The sequence below is a fragment of the Oncorhynchus nerka genome, linkage group LG26 (assembly GCF_034236695.1).
Source record: "Oncorhynchus nerka isolate Pitt River linkage group LG26, Oner_Uvic_2.0, whole genome shotgun sequence".
Taxonomy (NCBI): Eukaryota; Metazoa; Chordata; class Actinopteri; order Salmoniformes; family Salmonidae; genus Oncorhynchus; species Oncorhynchus nerka.
Genome location: NC_088421.1, coordinates 44,698,861 through 44,722,795, shown reverse-complemented (window position 1 = coordinate 44,722,795; position 23,935 = coordinate 44,698,861). Strand labels below are relative to the sequence as shown.

The 23,935-nt window shown below is 46.5% G+C and overlaps 1 protein-coding gene across 1 annotated transcript in view; it reads left to right on the top strand.

The window, feature by feature from the left end:
* Positions 1–23,935, top strand: part of gna13b (guanine nucleotide binding protein (G protein), alpha 13b) — a 46,881-nt gene that overhangs the window by 8,251 nt on the left and 14,695 nt on the right. Inside the window, exon 2 of the mRNA XM_065010799.1 lies at positions 14,047–14,273. Coding sequence (XP_064866871.1) covers positions 14,047–14,273 — 227 coding nt within the window. The remainder of the gene's footprint in view (positions 1–14,046; positions 14,274–23,935) is intronic.

Here is a 23,935-nt window from a genome sequence, read left to right as displayed (position 1 = left end):
TTGTTAGCGGCTATCTTTAGAGGTCAAAGGTCATTTGAAAACAATGACTGGAGATTGCATCAACGGAAATACTCAGAATTCCACTGATGTGAAACGGTACAACACACCTCCTGTCCTTAGTGTCAACCGCTCAGGTGATCACTTCCTCTGTGTGTGTGTGTGTGGTATGTTTTGTGTGTGGTATATTGTGTGTGTGTGTGTGTGTAATATAGTTTGTGTGTATAATAACATCATTACTTCAATCATTAGGAAACAGTCTACCAAGAAACCTCAGCCCCTAAACATAAGTGCCTATTCAGTGTTTTCATGTTATCAGCTGGCTGTTTCAGGTACCCCGTCTAGCAGAATCTGGGGAGAACACGGTCTGACTTCCAGGGATGGGAGTAAAATGGATACATTAGAGTATCCAATTGATTATTTTTGAAGATATTATGTATCGATTCAAATGCTTTTAGTTGCTAGAGAGCTAACGTTAGCTACTAGGCAGCGCTTGTCTTCAGTATTCATTCTCCTCCTATAGCTTGGCCTCCTTCTGTTTTTAAATAGAGATCCAATGTTTTTCCAGCACTTTTATTTCCATCACTGATCAACCTCGTTTTTATTATGTGTCTCTCTCTCTCGTCCCTCTGCAGCAGACATTTAGTGAGCAGTATGTTCGGATCATCGATAACCTCAATAAAACCGCAGTATAGAATGGCAATGCATATCGTATCATGGTGAGTCGTGATGCATATAGAATCCCAATGCATATCGTATCATGGTGAGTCGTGATGCATATCGTATCATGGTGAGTCGTGATGCATATAGAATCGCGATACATATCGTATCATGGTGAGTCGTGATGCATATAGAATCGCGATACATATCGTATCATGGTGAGTCGTGATGCATATAGAATCGCGATACATATCGTATCATGGTGAGTCGTGATGCATATAGAATCGCGATACATATCGTATCATGGTGAGTCGTGATGCATATAGAATCGCGATACATATCGTATCATGGTGAGTCGTGATGCATATCGTATCATGGTGAGTCGTGATGCATATAGAATGTCCATACTATGGTGCCGATACAATATGTATCTTGGTAATATCATATCCTGCCAGTCCCCAGCCTGTCCGGCTTCCCATCATCAACAACAACACACAAGCCTTTTGAATAGGTTTACGTTTGACCTCGTCTGAAAGACCTGCTCGTCTTTTACCTATTGGAAGTCTCTTCAGACCCTCATTTGACTGATTGATCCCCAGAGAGCTATTTGATTGGTGCATTTATAATCCCCCTTTAATAATTAGTCATCAATGAACTTGAATGTCCCCGTCATTCTGTCTCTGTAGCTCCTTCTGTCTTTTGTCTTTTATGTCTCTCTGTGCGTGTGTGTGCGTGTGTGTGTGTGCGCTCTCTCGCTCTCAAAGAAATGACAGTTGAATCTCTGCAGAGAAAGGAACTAAACAGTGTTAAGACTGTGGAAGGAGGAAGCTATTATTACCCACAAGCCCCGTGCTCTTCCTCCCAGAGAGGCTCTCTGTTCTGGCCTCCGAAACCCTTAGCTGAGTTTTTATGCATTAATGTTTGATGGCTCATTAGCATCGTGGCTGTTTTTCTATGGACGTAGGCTATTGATTGATAGCATCGTGGCTAATGTTTTTCTATGGATGTAGGCTATTGATTGTTAGCATCGTGGCTGTGTTTCTATGGACGTAGGCTATTAATCGTTAGCATCGGGGCCTAATGCGTGCGATGGATGTTTTGCCATTGATCTATTGATCCTATCCTTCATTATTACATCAACAGCCCAGGCTGTGTGTGAGAGAGAGCCCCTGGAATACAGCCCTGTTTAGTGAGTGTGAGAGAGCACCAGGAAAACAGCCCTGTTTAGTGAGTGAGAGAGAGCCCCTGGAATACAGCCCTGTTTAGTGAGTGAGAGAGAGCCCCTGGAATACAGCCCTGTTTAGTGAGTGAGAGAGAGCCCCTGGAATACAGCCCTGTTTAGTGAGTGACAGAGAGCACCTGGAAAACAGCCCTGTTTAGTGAGTGAGAGAGAGCCCCTGGAATACAGCCCTGTTTAGTGAGTGAGAGAGAGCCCCTGGAATACAGCCCTGTTTAGTGAGTGTGAGAGAGCACCTGGAAAACAGCCCAGGCCGTGTGTGAGAGAGAGAGCCCCTGGAATACAGCCCTGTTTAGTGAGCGACAGAGAGCACCTGGAATACAGCCCTGTTTAGTGAGCGACAGAGAGCACCTGGAAAACAGCCCTGTTTAGTGAGTGAGAGAGGGAGCCCCTGGAATACAGCCCTGTTTAGTGAGTGAGAGAGAGCCCCTGGAATACAGCCCTGTTTAGTGAGTGAGAGAGAGCCCCTGGAATACAGCCCTGTTTAGTGAGTGAGAGAGAGAGAGCCCCTGGAATACAGCCCTGTTTAGTGAGTGTGAGAGAGCACCTGGAAAACAGCCCTGTTTAGTGAGTGAGAGAGAGCCCCTGGAATACAGCCCTGTTTAGTGAGTGAGAGCCCCTGGAATACAGCCCTGTTTAGTGAGTGACAGAGAACACCTGGAATACAGCCCTGTTTAGTGAGTGAGAGAGAGCACCTGGAAAACAGCCCTGTTTAGTGAGTGAGAGAGAGAGCACCTGGAAAACAGCCTTGTTTAGTGAGTGAGAGAGAGAGCACCTGGAAAACAGCCCTGTTTAGTGAGTGAGAGAGAGAGCACCTGGAAAACAGCCTTGTTTAGTGAGTGAGAGAGAGCACCTGAAAAACAGCCCTGTTTAGTGAGTGAGTGAGAGAGGGAGCCCTTGGAAAACAGCCCTGTTTAGTTAGTGAGAGAGAGCACTTGGAAAACAGCCCTGTTTAGTGAGAGAGAGAGAGCACCTGGAAAACAGCCCTGTTTAGTGAGAGACAGAGAGCACCTGGAAAACAGCCCTGTTTAGTGAGAGACAGAGAGCACCTGGAAAACAGCCCTGTTTAGTGAGAGAGAGTGAGAGCACCTGGAAAACAGCCCTGTTTAGTGAGAGAGTGAGAGCACCTGGAAAACAGCCCTGTTTAGTGAGTGAGAGAGAGCCCCTGGAATACAGCCCTGTTTAGTGAGTGAGAGAGAGCCCCTGGAATACAGCCCTGTTTAGTGAGTGAGGAGAGGTATAGAGTGAGTCTAAATCTCCATAGTGTCCTCATGCAGTACTATACATTCTACCTGGTAGTCAATATCTGGGGGGGTTTATTAGGTTGTGTCAAAATCATAATTGTTTTATTTATTTTTAAACAACATGTTTAAACTTTTTTTATTTAACTAGGCAAGTCAGTTAAGAACAGATTCTTATTTACAATGATGGTCAAACACGGACGACGCTGGGCCAGCGGTTGTGATACAGCCTGGAATCGAACCAGAGTGTCTGTAGTTACGCCTCAAGCACAGAGATGCAGTGCCTTAGAGCGCTGCGCCACTCAGGAGAAAAAACAGATTACCGCTGTGTGTTCAGTGGTGATATTCATAACAACACACTCTTTCTTTATGAGTGGGGTTTAACAGCCAACAACCATGTCACCTTTATTTAACCAGGCAAGTCAGTTAAGAACAAATTCTTATTTACAGCCAGTCTAATTATACTACTCCTTATCAGTGGTCTGTAGCTGGCAGCCTAATAATACTACTCCTTATCAGTGGTCTGTAGCTGGCAGCCTAATAATACTACTCCTTATCAGTGATCTGTAGCTGGCAGCCAGTCTAATTATACTACTCCTTATCAGTGGTATGTAGCTGGCAGCCAGTCTAATTATACTACTCCTTATTAGTGGTCTGTAGCTGGCAGCCAGACTAATTATACTACTCCTTATCAGTGGTCTGTAGCTGGCAGTCTAATTATACTACTCCTTATTAGTGGTCTGTAGCTGGCAGTCTAATTATACTACTCCTTATTAGTGGTCTGTAGCTGGCAGCCAGACTAATTATACTACTCCTTATCAGTGGTCTGTAGCTGGCAGTCTAATTATACTACTCCTTATCAGTGGTCTGTAGCTGGCAGTCTAATTATACCACTCCTTATTAGTGGTCTGTAGCTGGCAGTCTAATTATACTACTCCTTATTAGTGGTCTGTAGCTGGCAGCCTAATTATACTACTCCTTATCAGTGGTCTGTAGCTGGCAGCCTAATAATACTACTCATTATCAGTGGTCTGTAGCTGGCAGTCTAATTATACTACTCCTTATCAGTGGTCTGTAGCTGGCAGCCTAATTATACTACTCCTTATTAGTGGTCTGTAGCTGGCACCCTAATTATACTACTCCTTATCAGTGGTCTGTAGCTGGCACCCTAATTATACTACTCCTTTTCAGTGGTCTGTAGCTGGCAGCCAGTCTAATTATACTACTCCTTATCAGTGGTCTGTAGCTGGCACCCTAATTATACTACTCCTTATTAGTGGTCTGTAGCTGGCAGCCAGACTAATTATACTACTCCTTATTAGTGGTCTGTAGCTGGCAGCCAGTCTAATTATACTACTCCTTATTAGTGGTCTGTAGCTGGCAGCCAGTCTAATTATACTACTCCTTATCAGTGGTCTGTAGCTGGCAGCCAGTCTAATTATACTACTCCTTATCAGTGGTCTGTAGCTGGCAGACTAATTATACTACTCCTTTTCAGTGGTCTGTAGCTGGCAGCCAGTCTAATTATACTACTCCTTATCAGTGGTCTGTAGCTGGCAGCCAGTCTAATTATATTACTCCTTTTCAGTGGTCTGTAGCTGGCAGTCTACTTATCAGTGCCTTTAGTCCTTCTCTGTTTATCACAATGTTAAAACCTCCATGTCTGTAGTAGTAGTCCCTGTACTCTGCTTGTTGTTCATCCAAAATTACACCCTATTCTCTTTATAGTGCACTACTTTAGACCAAGGCCCTGTGTGTATATATATGACTCCTTACTGTAGAGTGGTATAACCAGAGAGAGGCCCTGTGTATATATATATATGACTCCTTACTGTAGAGTGGTATAACCAGAGAGAGGCTCTGTGTGGATATATATGACTCCTTACTGTAGAGTGGTATAAGCAGAGAGAGGCCCTGTGTGTATATATATGACTCCTTACTGTAGAGTGGTATAAGCAGAGAGAGGCCCTGTGTGTATATATATGACTCCTTACTGTAGAGTGGTATAACCAGAGAGAGGCCCTGTGTATATATATATGACTCCTTACTGTAGAGTGGTATAACCAGAGAGAGGCTCTGTGTGGATATATATGACTCCTTACTGTAGAGTGGTATAACCAGAGAGAGGCCCTGTGTGTATATATATGACTCCTTACTGTAGAGTGGTATAAGCAGAGAGAGGCTCTGCTCTCTCTCTCTCTCTCTCGCTCTCTGTACTTGGCATTTGGAGACGTTACAGAGCCCCATCCTGGTTGGCACCAAACGTTCCATGAAGACAATAACATTCTGTCATAGAACCTTTGGCAACATGGTGGCCGTTTTTGAAATTCTAAACCTCAAACCAAGTTTATCAAACTCAATAGAAATAAACCTCAAACTCGATACGGTATCTATGGGCCTCCTCCCGTAGACCTGCCTTGACTCAGTTTGTCAGGTCTGGGTGACTCGGCTATCCCTTTCAGCCCTGTCTTCACTTTTGACTTCAACAACACTGACTTTGATTGACTCTTAGTTTCAGCAGGACATGAACTGGTCTGTCTGGTTCCCAGTATCTCCCCAGAGAGAGAGAGAGGTCAAGGCCAGGTCAAGGAGGGTAGTCGACCCAGGTTAGACTGTCAGAGCTGTCTGTCTGGTTCCTAGTATCTCCCCAGAGAGACAGAGAGGTCAAGGCCAGGTCAAGGAGGGTAGTCGACCCAGGTTAGACTGTCAGAACTGTCTGTCTCCGGATGTGTGTGTTTGACAGAGAGGAGAAAGGAAGGGGAGGAGGGCCCCACCTCTCACCACAGGAACCACACACCACCTCCATCACCACCAGTTGGTGTCACGCACACACTGGTCACCACACACTCTGGTCACCACACACTCTGGTCAGTGACACTGACATCCCTGCAGACCTCACGTGGACCAACCCATGTCAACAGTAGCTGGTTTTAAATTTACATGTCTTTAAATGTAACCTTTATTTAACTAGGCAAGTTAAGAACAATATCTTATTTGCATTGACGGCCTACCGGGGAACAGTGGATTAACTGCCTTGTTCCGGGGCAGAACGACAGATTTTTTTACCTTGTCAGCTCTGTGATTTGATCCATCAACCTTTTGGTATCTGGCCCAACGCTCTAACCACTAGGCTACCTGCCGCCCCTCTAACCACTAGGCTACCTGCTCTAACCACTAGGCTACCTGCTCTAACCACTAGGCTACCTGCTCTAACCACTAGGCTACCTGCTCTAACCACTAGGCTACCTGCTCTAACCACTAGGCTACCTGCTCTAACCACTAGGCTACCTGCTCTAACCACTAGGCTACCTGCTCTAACCACTAGGCTACCTGCCGCCCCGGGATAAGCCATAACGTCACCAGTGTAGGGGTGAGCTGGCTGTGTGTTTCGGGAGGACCAACAGCCCTGTTTTATATACCAGAGAAACAGTGGAACCCAATTACACCACTGAAGTCACTCCCAAATGGCACCCTATTCACTAGTGGTTAGAGCGTTGGACTACTAGCCGGAAGGTTGCAAGTTCAAACCCCCGAGCTGACAAGGTACAAATCTGTCATTCTGCCCCTGAACAGGCACTTAACCCACTGTTCCTAGGCCGTCATTGAAAATAAGAATGTGTTCTTAACCGACTTGCCTAGTTAAATAAAGGTAAAATTAAAAATAAAATAAGTGAAGTACCATCGGTCTCTGGTCAAAAGTAGTGCTGTATATAGGGAATAGGGTGCTGTTTGGTACACGTCTTAGCTCTGTCTGGAGGACTACTGTGGTGTGTTTGTATTACTGTCCTTAGCTCTGTCTGGAGGACTACTGTGGTGTGTTTGTATTACTGTCCTTAGCTCTGTCTGGAGGACTACTGTGGTGTGTTTGTATTACTGTCCTTACCTCTGTCTGGAGGACTACTGTGGTGTGTTTGTATTACTGTCCTTAGCTCTGTCTGGAGGACTACTGTGGTGTGTTTGTATTACTGTCCTTAGCTCTGTCTGGAGGACTACTGTGGTGTGTTTGTATTACTGTCCTTAGCTCTGTCTGGAGGACTACTGTGGTGTGTTTGTATTACTGTCCTTGTGGGTACCGGAATTCCACTGAAGTCCCCACAAGGATAGTAAAACAAGGAAGTCTCGCTCTCTCTGCGACATATATTTCCCAGGTCCCCACAAGGATAAAGGCTATGTTAGGGTTAGGAGTTGGAATGGGAAATACTGTTGTGTCCCCACAAGGATAAAGGCCATGTTAGGGTTAGGAGTTGGAATGGGAATGACTGTTGTGTCCCCACAAAGATAAAGGCTATGTTAGGGTTAGGAGTTGGAATGGGAAAGACTGTTGTGTCCCCACAAGGATAAAGGCTATGTTAGGGTTAGGAGTTGGAATGGGAAAGACTGTTGTGTCCCCACAAGGATAAAGGCCATGTTAGGGTTAGGAGTTGGAATGGGAAAGACTGTTGTGTCCCCACAAGGATAAAGGCCATGTTAGGGTTAGGAGTTGGAATGGGAAAGACTGTTGTGTCCCCACAAGGATAAAGGCTATGTTAGGGTTAGGAGTTGGAATGGGAAAGACTGTTGTGTCCCCACAAGGATAAAGGCTATGTTAGGGTTAGGAGTTGGAATGGGAAAGACTGTTGTGTCCCCACAAGGATAAAGGCTATGTTAGGGTTAGGAGTTGGAATAGGAAAGACTGTTGTCCCCACAAGGATAAAGGCTATGTTAGGGTTAGGAGTTGGAATGGGAAAGACTGTTGTGTCCCCACAAGGATAAAGACCATGTTAGGGTTAGGAGTTGGAATGGGAAAGACTGTTGTGTCCCCACAAGGATAAAGGCTATGTTAGGGTTAGGAGTTGGAATGGGAAAGACTGTTGTGTCCCCACAAGGATAAAGGCTGTTGTGGAGGATAGTACAACATGTACTGTGAGTGCTTGTGCCTAAAACTATTTGAGTGTGTTCTTGCACTTTTTTTATTTATTTTTTATTTCACCTTTATTTAACCAGGTAGGCTAGTTGAGAACAAGTTCTCATTTATAACTGCGACCTGGCCAAGATAAAGCACAGCAGTGTGAACAGACAACACAGAGTTACACATGGAGTAAACAATTAACAAGTCAATAACACAGTAGAAAAAAAAGGGAGTCTATATACATTGTGTGCAAAAGGCATGAGGAGGTAGGCGAATAATTAAAATTTTGCAGATTAACACTGGAGTGATAAATTATCAGATGGTCATGTACAGGTAGAGATATTGGTGTGCAAAAGAGCAGAAAAGTAAATAAATAAAAACAGTATGGGGATGAGGTAGGTGAAAATGGGTGGGCTATTTAACAATAGACTATGTACAGCTGCAGCGATCGGTTAGCTGCTCAGATAGCAGATTTTTGCAAATCGTTCCAGTCACAGGCAGCAGAGTACTGGAACAAAGGGCGGCCAAATGAGGTGTTGGCTTTAGGGATGATCAGTGAGATACACCTGCTGGAGCGTGTGCTACGGATGGGTGTTGCCATCGTGACCAGTGAACTGAGATAAGGCGGAGCTTTACCTAGCATGGACTTGTAGATGACCTGGAGCCAGTGGGTCTGTCGACGAATATGTAGCGAGGGCCAGCCGACTAGAGCATACAAGTCGCAGTGGTGGGTGGTATAACTTCATAGTACGCCCCCCCCCCATGCGGGTTCCTGACTACAGCCTCAAGCTCATTACCATAACGCAACGTTAGCGATTTCTAAAAATCGCAAATGAAATGAAATAAATATGCCTGCTCTCAAGCTTATCCTTTTCTTAACAATCCTGTCATCTCAGATTTTCAAAATATGCTTTTGAACCAGAGAAAATCAATCATTTGTGTAAGAGTGTTGATAGCTAGCTTAGCATTTAGCGTTAGCATTTAGCACGCAACATATTCACAAAAACCAGCAAAGGAATCAAATAAAATAATTTACCTTTGAAGAACTTCAGATGTTTCAATGAGGAGACTCTCAGTTACATAGCAGATGTCCAGTTTTTCCTGAAAGATTCTTTGTGTAGGACACATCGTTCCGTTTTGTTACTATGCATTTGGCTACCGAAACTAACCGAAAATTCAGTCACCTACACGTCAAACTTTTTCCGAATTAACTCCATAATATCGACTGAAACATGGCAAACGTTGTTTGAATCAATCCTCAAGGTGTTTTGTCATATATCTCTTCATTGAAATGCCGTTCCTGGAAGCTTGCTTTGTTCTCAGAATCGCATGGAAAAATACCAGTAGCTGAGTTTTGCGCACCAATTTCCACGCAGGACACCGTGCGGGACACTTGGCAATTGTAGTCTCTTATGGTCAATCTTCCAATGATATGCCTGCAAATACGTCACAATGCTGCAGACACCTTGGGGAAACGACAGAAAGTGCAGGCTCATTCCTGGCGCATTCACAGCCATATAAGGAGATCATGGAAAACGTAGCTTCGGAAATCCTGTTCATTTCCTGGTTGCTGAAACATCTTGGTTTTGCCTGAAGGTTTTGTTCTAGGGCACTCACAGTGAAAATCTTTGCAGGTCTGGAAACGTCAGTGTTTTCTTTCCAAAGCTATCAATTCCATGCATAGTCGAGCATCTTTTCGTGACAAAATATTGCGCTTAAAACGGGCACGTCTTTTTATCCAAAAATGAAATACTGCCCCTAGAGTCTTAACAGGATAAGGTGCTTTAGTGACAAAACGGATGGCACTGTGATAAACTGCATCCAGTTTGCTGAGTAGAGTGTTGGAAGCAATTTTGTAGATGACATCGCCAAAGTCGAGGATCGGTAGGATAGTCAGTTTTACTAGGGTAAGTTTGGCGGCGTGAGTGAAGGAGGCTTTGTTGCGGAATAGAAAGCCGACTCTTGATTTGATTTTCGATTGGAGATGTTTGATATGAGTCTGGAAGGAGAGTTTACAGTCTAGCCAGACACCTAGGTACTTATAGATGTCCACATATTCAAGGTCGGAACCATCCAGGGTGGTGATGCTAGTCGGGCATGCGGGTGCAGGCAGCGATCGGTTGAAAAGCATGCATTTGGTTTTACTAGCGTTTAAGAGCAGTTGGAGGCCACGGAAGGAGTGTTGTATGGCATTGAAGCTCGTTTGGAGGTTAGATAGCACAGTGTCCAAGGACGGGCCGGAAGTATATAGAATGGTGTCGTCTGCGTAGAGGTGGATCAGGGAATCGCCCGCAGCAAGAGCAACATCATTGATATATACAGAGAAAAGAGTGGTCCCGAGAATTGAACCCTGTGGCACCCCCATAGAGACTGCCAGAGGACCGGACAGCATGCCCTCCGATTTGACACACTGAACTCTGTCTGCAAAGTAATTGGTGAACCAGGCAAGGCAGTCATCCGAAAAACCGAGGCTACTGAGTCTGCCGATAAGAATATGGTGATTGACAGAGTCGAAAGCCTTGGCAAGGTCGATGAAGACGGCTGCACAGTACTGTCTTTTATCGATGGCGGTTATGATATCGTTTAGTACCTTGAGCGTGGCTGAGGTGCACCCGTGACCGGCTCGGAAACCAGATTGCACAGCGGAGAAGGTACGGTGGGATTCGAGATGGTCAGTGACCTGTTTGTTGACTTGGCTTTCGAAGACCTTAGATAGGCAAGGCAGGATGGATATAGGTCTGTAACAGTTTGGGTCCAGGGTGTCTCCCCCTTTGAAGAGGGGGATGACTGCGGCAGCTTTCCAATCCTTGGGGATCTCAGACGATATGAAAGAGAGGTTGAACAGGCTGGTAATAGGGGTTGCGACAATGGCGGCGGATAGTTTCAGAAATAGAGGGTCCAGATTGTCAAGCCCAGCTGATTTGTACGGGTCCAGGTTTTGCAGCTCTTTCAGAACATCTGCTATCTGGATTTGGGTAAAGGAGAACCTGGAGAGGCTTGGGCGAGTAGCTGCGGGGGGGGCGGAGCTGTTGGCCGAGGTTGGAGTAGCCAGGCGAAGGCATGGCCAGCCGTTGAGAAATGCTTGTTGAAATTTTCGATAATCATGGATTTATCGGTGGTGACCGTGTTACCTAGCCTCAGTGCAGTGGGCAGCTGGGAGGAGGTGCTCTTGTTCTCCATGGACTTCACAGTGTCCCAGAACTTTTTGGAGTTGGAGCTACAGGATGCAAACTTCTGCCTGAAGAAGCTGGCCTTAGCTTTCCTGACTGACTGCGTGTATTGGTTCCTGACTTCCCTGAACAGTTGCATATCGCGGGGACTATTCGATGCTATTGCAGTCCGCCACAGGATGTTTTTGTGCTGGTCGAGGGCAGTCAGGTCTGGAGTGAACCAAGGGCTGTATCTGTTCTTAGTTCTGCATTTTTTGAACGGAGCATGCTTATCTAAAATGGTGAGGAAGTTACTTTTAAAGAATGACCAGGCATCCTCAACTGACGGGATGAGGTCAATGTCCTTCCAGGATACCCGGGCCAGGTCGATTAGAAAGGCCTGCTCACAGAAGTGTTTTAGGGAGCGTTTGACAGTGATGAGGGGTGGTCGTTTGACTGCGGCTCCGTAGCGGATACAGGCAATGAGGCAGTGATCGCTGAGATCCTGGTTGAAGACAGCGGAGGTGTATTTGGAGGGCCAGTTGGTCAGGATGACATCTATGAGGGTGCCCTTGTTTACAGAGTTAGGGTTGTACCTGGTGGGTTCCTTGATGATTTGTGTGAGATTGAGGGCATCTAGCTTAGATTGTAGGACTGCCGGGGTGTTAAGCATATCCCAGTTTAGGTCACCTAACAGAACAAACTCTGAAGCTAGATGGGGGGCAATCAATTCACAAATGGTGTCCAGGGCACAGCTGGGAGCTGAGGGGGGTCGGTAGCAGGCGGCAACAGTGAGAGACTTATTTCTGGAGAGAGTAATTTTCAAAATTAGTAGTTCGAACTGTTTGGGTATGGACCTGGAAAGTATGACATTACTTTGCAGGCTATCTCTGCAGTAGACTGCAACTCCTCCCCCTTTGGCAGTTCTATCTTGACGGAAGATGTTATAGTTGGGTATGGAAATCTCTGAATTTTTGGTGGCCTTCCTGAGCCAGGATTCAGACACGGCAAGGACATCAGGGTTAGCAGAGTGTGCTAAAGCAGTGAGTAAAACAAACTTAGGGAGGAGGCTTCTGATGTTGACATGCATGAAACCAAGGCTTTTTCGATCACAGAAGTCAACAAATGAGGGTGCCTGGGGACATGCAGGTCCTGGGTTTACCTCCACATCACCCGCGGAGCAGAGAAGGAGTAGTATGAGGGTGCGGCTAAAGGCTATCAAAACTGGTCGCCTAGAGCGTTGGGGACAGAGAATAAGAGGAGCAGGTTTCTGGGCATGGTAGAATATATTCAGGGCATAATGTGCAGACGGGTATGGTGGGGTGCGGGTACAGCGGAGGTAAGCCCAGGCACTGGGTGATGATGAGAGAGGTTGTGTCTCTGGACATGCTGGTTGTAATGGGTGAGGTCACCGCATGTGTGGGAGGTGGGACAAAGGAGGTATCAGGGGTATGAAGAGTGGAACTAGGGGCTCCATTGTGGACTAAAACAATGATAACTAACCTGAACAACAGTATACAAGGCATATTGACATTTGAGAGAGACATACAGCGAGGCATACAGTAATCACAGGTGTTGAATTGGGAGAGCTAGCTAAAACAGTAGGTGAGACAACAACAGCTAATCAGCTAGCACAACAACAGCAGGTAAAATGGCCAGTCCAGCGTGCATCAGCTATGTAGCCAAGAGATCAGTGTCCAGGGGGCAGCGGTGGATGGGGCAGGGAAGCTGGACTGGCGAGTGTTATCCAGGTTTTAAAAAAACTAACAATGACTAAATAGCTTGTAGCTAGTTAGCTGGTTAGCTTCTGGAGGTTCTTGCGTGTGTTCTAAAAATTAAAAATAATAGCGGTTCCGTATCACATTGGGTGAGGCAGGTTACCGGAAGGTATAAACAAATTAAAAATCGAAAAGAGAAAGTAAATATGGCTCCAGTGAGTGTTTGGGACGCGGCGATTCAGACGGTTAGCAGGCCTGTGCTAACAAGCTAACAGGGCTAAACAAGGTAGCAGTTAGTGAACCAGGGCTAAACAAGCTAGCAGTTAGCAGGCCGAGTTAGCAAGCAAGGAGATAGCAAGGGCTAGAGAGTTAGCCTTTGGGGGACGTCGCGATGGGGTGAGTCTGTTTATTCCTCTTCATGCGGTGACATCGATAGACCGGTCGTGGGTCCGGGTATTGTAGCCCAGGAGTATTCTACGGTGGTAGCACAGGGGCTCTGGCCGGGCTAGCTTAAAGCTAAGTGGGTGGAAACGCTAGCCAGGAGTAATCATCCGGGGTTGCGGTTTAGCTAGATGGCTAGTTGTAAAGATCCAGCTGAAAAATTTTCCGTTTGCGGTGGGAATCCGGGGATAAAAAAATAAATAGGTCCGTTATGCTCTGGTTAGAGTCGCGTTGTTCGAACTGGCGAGAGCTTTCCGAGCTAAAGGTTAGCTGATGACCGGTTAGCTGAAGACCGCTAGCAATGTTTTGCTGACTGATAGCTGGTAGTTAGCTGGCTAGCTTCAGTTGAGGGGTTCCGGATCCGAAGTAAATATAAATACTTTAGGAAAAATAGCTACATTGGGTGAGGCGGGTTGCAGGAGAGTATTTAGAAGTTGAGGTTTAGCAAAATGTTTTAAAATATATGCAAAGAAAAATATGTAAAAACGAGAAAAAAAACAATATATACAAGGGACACGACACGACAGGATGTTTTACTGCTACGCCAGTTTGGCTATACAGAAGAAACGGGTTTGTTTGTGCGACCGTAAACCTCGCTCCCGCTGTCTCTCTCTCCAGGGCTGTTTGTTGGAAGCATGTCCTTCTACTTAATCTACTTCATGCCTAGTCATTAGCTCAGTTGGCTAACACAGTCACTCAACTCTCTCCCTCCCAGGGGTGCGTGTGTTGGTGGATGCCAGAGGAAAGCTCCACATACCGTGGGGAGAGGCGTCCAACCAGAGGCACGGAGAGACCATGATGGCGTTTGACACGAGGTCGGCCAGGATGGCCCACGGCATGGTGGAGACCAAGGTCTTCCTGCAGTACCTGCCCTCCATCCGGGCCCTGTGGGCCGACGCGGGCATCCAGGACGCCTACGACAGACGCAGGGAGTTCCAACTGGTGAGGACACACTTAGAGAAACACACACATGGATAGAGACGTGTGTGTGAGAGAGAGACACACACACACACACGAAGGGGCTTGCACACACACACACACACACACACACACACACACACACACACACACACACACAAGGGGCTTGCACACACACACACACACACACACACACACACACACACACACACACGAAGGGGCTTGCACACACACACACACACACGAAGGGTCTTGCACACACACACGAAGGGGCTTGCACACACACACACACACACGAAGGGGCTTGCACACACACACACACACGAAGGGGCTTGCACACACACACACACACGAAGGGGCTTGCACACACACACACACACGAAGGGGCTTGCACACACACACACACACACACACACACACACGAAGGGGCTTGCACACACACACACACACACACGAAGGGGCTTGCACACACACACACACGAAGGGGCTTGCACACACACACACACACACACGAAGGGGCTTGCGCACACACACACACACACACGAAGGGGCTTGCACACACACACACACACGAAGGGGCTTGCACACACACGAAGGGGCTTGCACACACACACACACACACGAAGGGGCTTGCACACACACACACACACACGAAGGGGCTTGCACACACACACACACACACACACACGAAGGGGCTTGCACACACACACACACGAAGGGGCTTGCACACACACACACACACACGAAGGGGCTTGCACACACACACACACACACACGAAGGGGCTTGCACACACACACACACACACACGAAGGGGCTTGCACACACACACACACACACACGAAGGGGCTTGCACACACACACACACACACACGAAGGGGCTTGCACACACACACACACACGAAGGGGCTTGCACACACACACACACACGAAGGGGCTTGCACACACACACACACACACACACACACGAAGGGGCTTGCACACACACACACACACACACACACACGAAGGGGCTTGCACACACACACACACACACACACACGAAGGGGCTTGCACACACACACACACACACACGAAGGGGCTTGCACACACACACACACACACACACGAAGGGGCTTGCACACACACACACACGAAGGGGCTTGCACACACACACACACACACGAAGGGGCTTGCACACACACACACACACACACACACACACGAAGGGGCTTGCACACACACACACACGAAGGGGCTTGCACACACACACACACACACGAAGGGGCTTGCACACATACACACACGAAGGGGCTTGCACACACACACACACACATACACACACGAAGGGGCTTGCACACACACACACACGAAGGGGCTTGCACACACACACACACACACGAAGGGGCTTGCACACACACACACGAAGGGGCTTGCACACACACACACACACACACACGCACATACAACCAACAAAGGGGCCTGCAGCTGGAATGATGAGCACAGAGTAATTGAGTGTTGGACTCGGTCTGTCGCTGTCTCTCTGTTGCTCCCCCCCCCCCTCCTCTCTCTCGGTGGTCTTAGTGTTGGCTTGTAAAGCAGTGTGTCGGTCTCTTGTTGATGATCAATAGCTGTACTGAGGACTGAGCAGGGGATTCTCCAAACTGGAACTGATGTTCTTTTTACTCTGGAAACTACCATTACTCATTCAGTTTATGCCCAGTCCCTCATCCCCCTCTCTCTCATCATGATTAAACATAGAGCAGACGGTCACCAAGCCTCCTCCAGCTCCAGTCCCTCATCCCCCTCTCTCACACACACTGTTAAAGGACTAGTCCCTCATCCCCCTCTCTCTCACCATGATTAAACATAGAGCAGACAGTCACCAAGGCTCCTCCAGCTCCAGTCCCTCATCCTCCTCTCTCTCATCATGATTAAACATAGAGCAGACAGTCACCAAGCCTCCTCCAGCTCCAGTCCCTCATCCCCCTCTCTCTTATCATGATTAAACATAGAGCAGACAGTCACCAAGCCTCCTCCAGCTCCAGTCCCTCATCCCCCTCTCTCTCATCATGATTAAACATAGAGCAGACAGAGTCAACACACACACTGTTAAAGGACCAGTCCCCCTCCACCCCAATACATCCAGTGTCTGCCCTACATCAGGAGTGGCTTTCCTAGATGCATGGTGACATTTCAGCTGCCTTGTTCACTGTTACGGTATTTAGGGGCCAGATTAAACCACAGATTTAAGACTATGGGTTTGGACTAAGAATCACTTTTCAACTGAGAATATTTTTATTCTAGGACTAGGCTAAAAAATGTGTCGTGGAAACCAGCCCTATTGCTTGACCCTCAGACACTACACTACAAGGGGTGGTGGTCTCTAAAATGTTTTCTCTTCAGCCGGGTTTACCAGACATATGTTGAGTCATCCTATCTGTAGTTCCAATGTCATGTGTTCACTACAAGGGACCAGTGTGGTAATCTATTGTCTGGTATTCACTACAAGTGGCCAGTGTTGTAATCTATTGTCTGGTATTCACTACAAGTGGACAGTGTTGTAATCTATTGTCTGGTATTCACTACAAGGGGCCAGTGTTGTAATCTATTGTCTGGTATTCACTACAAGGGACCAGTGTGGTAATCTATTGTCTGGTATTCACTACAGGGGGCCAGTGTTGTAATCTATTGTCTGGTATTCACTACAAGGGACCAGTGTGGTAATCTATTGTCTGGTATTCACTACAAGTGGCCAGTGTGGTAATCTATTGTCTGGTATTCACTACAAGTGGCCAGTGTTGTAATCTATTGTCAGGTATTCACTACAAGGGACCAGTGTGGTAATCTATTGTCTGGTATTCACTACACGGGGCCAGTGTTGTAATCTATTGTCCAGTGTTGTAATCTATTGTCTGGTATTCACTACAAGGGACCAGTGTGGTAATCTATTGTCTGGTATTCACTACAAGGGGCCAGTGTGGTAATCTATTGTCAGGTATTCACTACAAGGGGCCAGTGTTGTAATCTATTGTCTGGTATTCACTACAAGGGGCCAGTGTGGTAATCTATTGTCTGGTATTCACTACAAGTGGCCAGTGTTGTAATCTATACAAGTGGCCAGTGTTGTAATCTATTGTCTGGTATTCACTACAAGGGGCCAGTCTATTGTCTGGTATTCACTACAAGGGACCAGTGTTGTAATCTATTGTCTGGTATTCACTACAAGGGGCCAGTGTTGTAATCTATTGTCTGGTATTCACTACAAGGGGCCAGTGTGGTAATCTATTGTCTGGTATTCACTACAAGGGGCCAGTGTGGTAATCTATTGTCTGGTATTCACTACAAGGGGCCAGTGTTGTAATCTATTGTCTGGTATTCACTACAAGGGGCCAGTGTGGTAATCTATTGTCTGGTATTCACTACAAGGGGCCAGTGTGGTAATCTATTGTCTGGTATTCACTACAAGGGGCTACAAGGGGCCAGTGTGGTAATCTATTGTCTGGTATTCACTATAAGGGGCCAGTGTTGTAATTCACTATGTGTCTGGTATTCACTACAAGGTTGTAATCTATTGTCTGGTATTCACTACAAGGGGCCAGTGTTGTAATCTATTGTCTGGTATTCACTACAAGGGGCCAGTGTGGTAATCTATTGTCTGGTATTCACTACAAGGGGCCAGTGTGGTAATCTATTGTCTGGTATTCACTACAAGGGGCCAGTGTTGTAATCTATTGTCTGGTGTTCACTACAAGGGACCAGTGTGGTAATCTATTGTCTGGTATTCACTACAAGGGGCCAGTGTGGTAATCTATTGTCAGGTATTCACTACAAGGGGCCAGTGTTGTAATCTATTGTCTGGTATTCACTACAAGGGGCCAGTGTGGTAATCTATTGTCTGGTATTCACTATAAGGGGCCAATGTTGTAATCTACAGCTTGGAAAATTCCAGAAACTTATGTTATGTCTTTAGAAGCTTCTGATAGGCTAAATGACATAATTTGAGTCAAATGGAGGTGTACCTGTGGATGTATTTCAAGGCCTACCTTCAAACTCATTGCCTCTTTGCTTGACATCATGGGAAAATCAAAAGAAATCAGCCAAGACCTCAGAAAAAAATTGTAGACCTCCACATGTCTGGTTCATCCTTGGGAGCAATTTCCAAACGCCTGAAGGTACCACGTTCATTTGTACAAACAATAGTACGCAAGTATAAACACCATGGGACCACGCAGCCGTCATACTACTCAGGAAGGAGACGCGTTCTGTCTCCTAGAGATGAACGTACTTTGGTGCAAAAAGTGCAAATCAATCCCAGAACAACAGCAAAGAACCTTGTGAAAATGCTGGAGGAAACAGGTACAAAAGTATCTATATCCACAGTAAAATGAGTCCTATATCGACATAACCTGAAAGGCCGCTCAGCAAGGAAGAAGCCACTGCTCCAAAAATGCCATTAAAAAGCAAGACTACGGTTTGCAACTACACATGGGGACAAAGATCGTACTTTTTTGGAGAAATGTCCTCTGGTCTGATGAAACAAAAATAGAACTGTTTGGCCATAATGACCATTGTTATGTTTGGAGGAAAAAGGGGGAGGCTTGCAAGCCAAAGAACACCATCCCAACCGTGAAGCACGGGGGTGGCAGCATCATGTTGTGGGGATGCTTTGCTGCAGGAGGGACTGGTGCACTTCATAAAATAGACGACATCATGAGGCAGGAAAATTATGTGGATATATTGAAGCAACATCTCAAGACATCAGTCAGGAAGTTAAAGCTTTGTCGCAAATGAGTCTTCCAAATGGACAATGACCCCAAGCATAATTCCAAAGTTGTGGAAAAATGTTCTAAGGACAACAATGTCCTGACCTCAATCCAATAGAACATTTGTGGGCAGAACTGAAAAAAACGTGTGCGAGCAAGGAGGCCTACAAACCTGACTCAGTTACACCAGCTCTGTCAGGAGGAATGGGCCAAAATTCACCCAACTTATTGTGGGAAGCTTGTGGCAGGCTACCCAAAATGTTTGACCCAAGTTAAACATTTTAAAGACAATGCTACCAAATATTGGGTTTGTAAAGTTCTGACCCACAGGGTGATGAAAGTGTGATGTGATGAAAGAAATAAAAGCTGAAGTAAATCTTTCTCTCTACTATTATTCTGACATTTCACATTCTTAAAATAAAGTGGTGATCCTAACTGACCTAAGACAGGGAATTTTTGTCAGGAATTGTGGAAAAACAGTTTAAATGTATTTGGCTAAGGTGTATGTAAACTTCCGCCTTCAACTGTATACATTCGCTACAAGTGGCCAGTGTAGAAATCCACCCCACCACTCTGATGGTGCATACAAATGAACACGCTCCAACCAGCTGACTCACTGTTTGTCTCTGGAGGGTTTTCTGCTGTAAAATCTCCTATGAAGGAACACCTATACCAAGAAGTCAGGAAATAAGACCTTCTGTTTACTAATATTCAACTGAGCCATTGAAACCAGTTGTGTGAGGTGTACTTCCTGATTCCTGCTAAACCCACAACTGATTCCCTGGTGATGTTTTTTTTACCATGGGTTCTAAATGGGTTTCTGCTAGTCTGTCTGTTAGCTGTCCTCTGCCAACTCACTCATCCCAGGGAGGCTGTCATCTGAGACCGAGGTGTGACAGAACCGCAGCACGCCATACTCCCTCCCAGTTCTGCTAATACGCACTCTCACTTCTCCAAAGCTGACACAGAATGGACATTCAGTTCACCACTTTCTGATGGTCTTTGTACATTGGGTTGTTCTGTCTGTCCCCAAAGCTGACACAGAATGGACACTCAGTTCACCACTTTCTGTTGGTCTTTGTACATGGGGTTGTTCTGTCTGTCCCCAAAGCTGACACAGAATGGACACTCAGTTCACCATTAAGAGGAGGGTTAACATTTTAGAGAGGCTCAAAGTTGAGTCCGAATTTACGTTGCGTTTGATGCTTAGGGCTGTTTGTGGTCTGTTTATCAAATAAATACATCACGTTTATATTGTGTATGGTAATATAAAATATTATACCTTATTTTTGTCGTTTAATCTTAAAGTGGAATCATTTATTTAAAACAAAGAGTTTAATGGCGCTGGAGGGGATAGCAGACATTTTACAGGCTAATGACCAATGGTGCTTTTTAATTTTTAAATGTCTTACTTTTTAACTCCGCACTGGTGGGAAAATTGCTCGTAAGAAAGCATTTCACGGTAAAGTTCACATCTGGTGTATTCTGCGCATAAAATTTGATTTGAAAACAGACTGCATCTCTACTGCCCTTAAACCACTACTAATGGCTTCTGAGCTTGCTGCTCTCACACACTATCAGTGTTTGTGTGTGGAGAAAATGCTAACTCACACACAAATCAAGTCAACCATAGAAAATGAAAACAATGCCCTTTCTTGCCCTCCCTCCCTCCCTCCCCTTAGTCTCCGATGTAGAGTGGAGCAGAGAGGAATCAACTGTTGCAGGAGGGAGAGGGAGAGAGAACCACAGAGAGAGAGAGAACCACACCAACGTTTTTAATGTTCATATGTAGTATACATTCTCACATAATCTATTCTATACGCTCCGCTTCTAACTCTTGCCCTGCGTTGATTGGACCCTCAACGGATCCCATGTCAATGAGGGCGTGGCTTGTAACAGAACACTATAAAGCCTTCAGTGGAGAGGAGAACAGGTCTGAGGCTGTGGATTAGGATTATACAACACCTAGGATAAGGAAGAGAGGGGCGGGGGATAGGGAAGAGGGGGCGGGGGGATAGGGAAGAGGGGGCGGGGGATAGGGAAGAGGGGGCGGGGGATAGGGGTGAAAGGGAATAAGGGCTGGGGAATGTTTACTTAAAGCATCAAGATCAAGTCCTGTTCTGCAGACAGCATGTCTGAGAGGCTTTAATACGTGTTTGTGTGTGTTTGTGTGTGTTTGTTTCTGTGTGTGTGTTTGTTTCTGTGTGTGTGTGTGTGTGTGTGTGTTCGAGAGGTTGTGAAAGCAGGAAGCCTGACATGTTTGGCACTCGGGACACGTGCTCCCTGGATTGCAGCACACAAAGGGGTTTTGTTTAGTTTCTCTCTCCCTCGTTCTTTCTCTCCTTCACCCTCCTGCTCTCTGGTGGTGGTGGTGGTGTTGGTACCAGGGATAAGTGGAGTTCAAGCATGCCATCTTGACCCCCATCTCTCTCTCCCTCCCCCATCTCTCTCTCCCTCCCCCATCTCTCTGGGAAGGCTGCTGCTCACTGTCATGTCCGGGGACCAGTGTGTGTGTGTGTGTGTTGCAGCAGCAGCAATCCCAGAAGCCATTAATAGAGGAACTGTCTAGTTTAATGGCCAGTAGATGCGGTCGCTACAGTGTTTCAGCTGAGACCTGAAATGGCCCTTTCCCCTCGTCTGAGTTACACTACCAGGAGGAAGGGAAAGACTGAGGCTAAGACCTGTAAAAGAGAGAATGTGTGTGTGGGGGGGGGGGGGTGAAAGAGGGTTGGAGATGTAAAAAAGGGGATGAAAGAATAGAGGAGAGGAGAAACGGGGGGGGGGAATGATCCATAAAGGAATGTTGAGCTGTGATTAGACCTTGGTCTCTGTGCAACACCGGCCCATCACAAGAGAGCCAGCACGCTCCCCATCTGATTGGACCGAGAGCCAGCACGCTCCCCATCTGATTGGACCGAGAGCCAGCACGCTCCCCATCTGATTGGACCGAGAGCCAGCACGCTCCCCATCTGATTGGACCGAGAGCCAGCACGCTCCCCATCTGATTGGACCGAGAGCCAGCACGCTCCCCATCTGATTGGACCGAGAGCCAGCACGCTCCCCATCTGATTGGACCGAGAGCCAGCACGCTCCCCATCTGATTGGACCGACAGCCAGCACGCTCCCCATCTGATTGGACCGACAGCCAGCACGCTCCCCATCTGATTGGACCGACAGCCAGCACGCTCCCCATCTGATTGGACCGACAGCCAGCACGCTCCCCATCTGATTGGACCGACAGCCAGCACGCTCCCCATCTGATTGGACCGACAGCCAGCACGCTCCCCATCTGATTGGGCCACACACAGTTTTGATATGTATTTTCGGTTATGATTCCTGTTGTCATGTCTTTTTAAATTGCTGAGACCAATTTCCCATTGTGGGACAATGACGTCAACTACTACTACCACACATCTCCCACAGTCTGTCAGCCCAGGCCAGTCGGGTTCCTCAAAATTCTACAGATATATTAGCCCTGTGGTGGCAGCAGTCAACACTGTAGATAATATATTAGCCCTGTGGTGGCAGCAGTCAACACTGTAGATAATATATTAGCCCTGTGGTGGCAGCAGTCAACACTGCAGAGAATATATTAGCCCTGTGGTGGCAGCAGTCAACACTACAGAGAATATATTAGCCCTGTGGTAGTAGCAGTCAACACTACAGAGAATGTATGAGCCCTGTGGTAGTAGCAGTCAACTCTACAGAGAATGTATTGAGCACTGTGGTAGTAGCAGTCAACTCTACAGAGAATATATTGAGCCCTGTGGTAGTAGCAGTCAACTCTACAGAGAATATATTGAGCCCTGTGGTAGTAGCAGTCAACTCTACAGAGAATGTATTGAGCCCTGTGGTAGTAGCAGTCAACTCTACAGAGAATGTATTGAGCCCTGTGGTAGTAGCGGTCAACACTACAGAGAATATATTAGCCCTGTGGTAGTAGCGGTCAACACTACAGAGAATGTATTAGCCCTGTGGTAGTAGCAGTCAACACTACAGAGAATATATTAGCCCTGTGGTAGTAGCAGTCAACTCTACAGAGAATGTATTGAGCCCTGTGGTAGTATCAGTCAACTCTACAGAGAATGTATTGAGCCCTGTGGTAGTATCAGTCAACTCTACAGAGAATGTATTGAGCCCTGTGGTAGTATCAGTCAACTCTACAGAGAATGTATTGAGCCCTGTGGTAGTAGCAGTCAACTCTACAGAGAATATATTGAGGCCTGTGGTGGTAGCAGTCAACACTACAGAGAATGTATTGAGCCCTGTGGTGGTAGCAGTCAACACTACAGAGAATGTATTGAGCCCTGTGGTAGTAGCAGTCAACACTACAGAGAATGTATTGAGCCCTGTGGTAGTAGCAGTCAACTCTACAGAGAATATATTAGCCCTGTGGTAGTAGCAGTCAACACTACAGAGAATGTATTGAGCCCTGTGGTAGTAGCAGTCAACACTACAGAGAATATATTGAGCCCTGTGGTAGTAGCAGTCAACTCTACAGAGAATGTATTGAGCCCTGTGGTAGTAGCAGTCAACTCTACAGAGAATATATTGAGCCCTGTGGTAGTAGCAGTCAACTCTACAGAGAATATATTGAGCCCTGTGGTAGTAGCAGTCAACTCTACAGAGAATATATTGAGCCCTGTGGTAGCAGCAGTCAACACTACAGAGAATATATTGAGCCCTGTGGTAGTAGCAGTCAACTCTACAGAGAATATATTGAGCCCTGTGGTAGCAGCAGTCAACTCTACAGAGAATATATTGAGCCCTGTGGTAGTAGCAGTCAACTCTACAGAGAATATATTGAGCCCTGTGGTAGTAGCAGTCAACTCTACAGAGAATATATTGAGCCCTGTGGTAGTAGCAGTCAACTCTACAGAGAATATATTGAGCCCTGTGGTAGTAGCAGTCAACTCTACAGAGAATATATTGAGCCCTGTGGT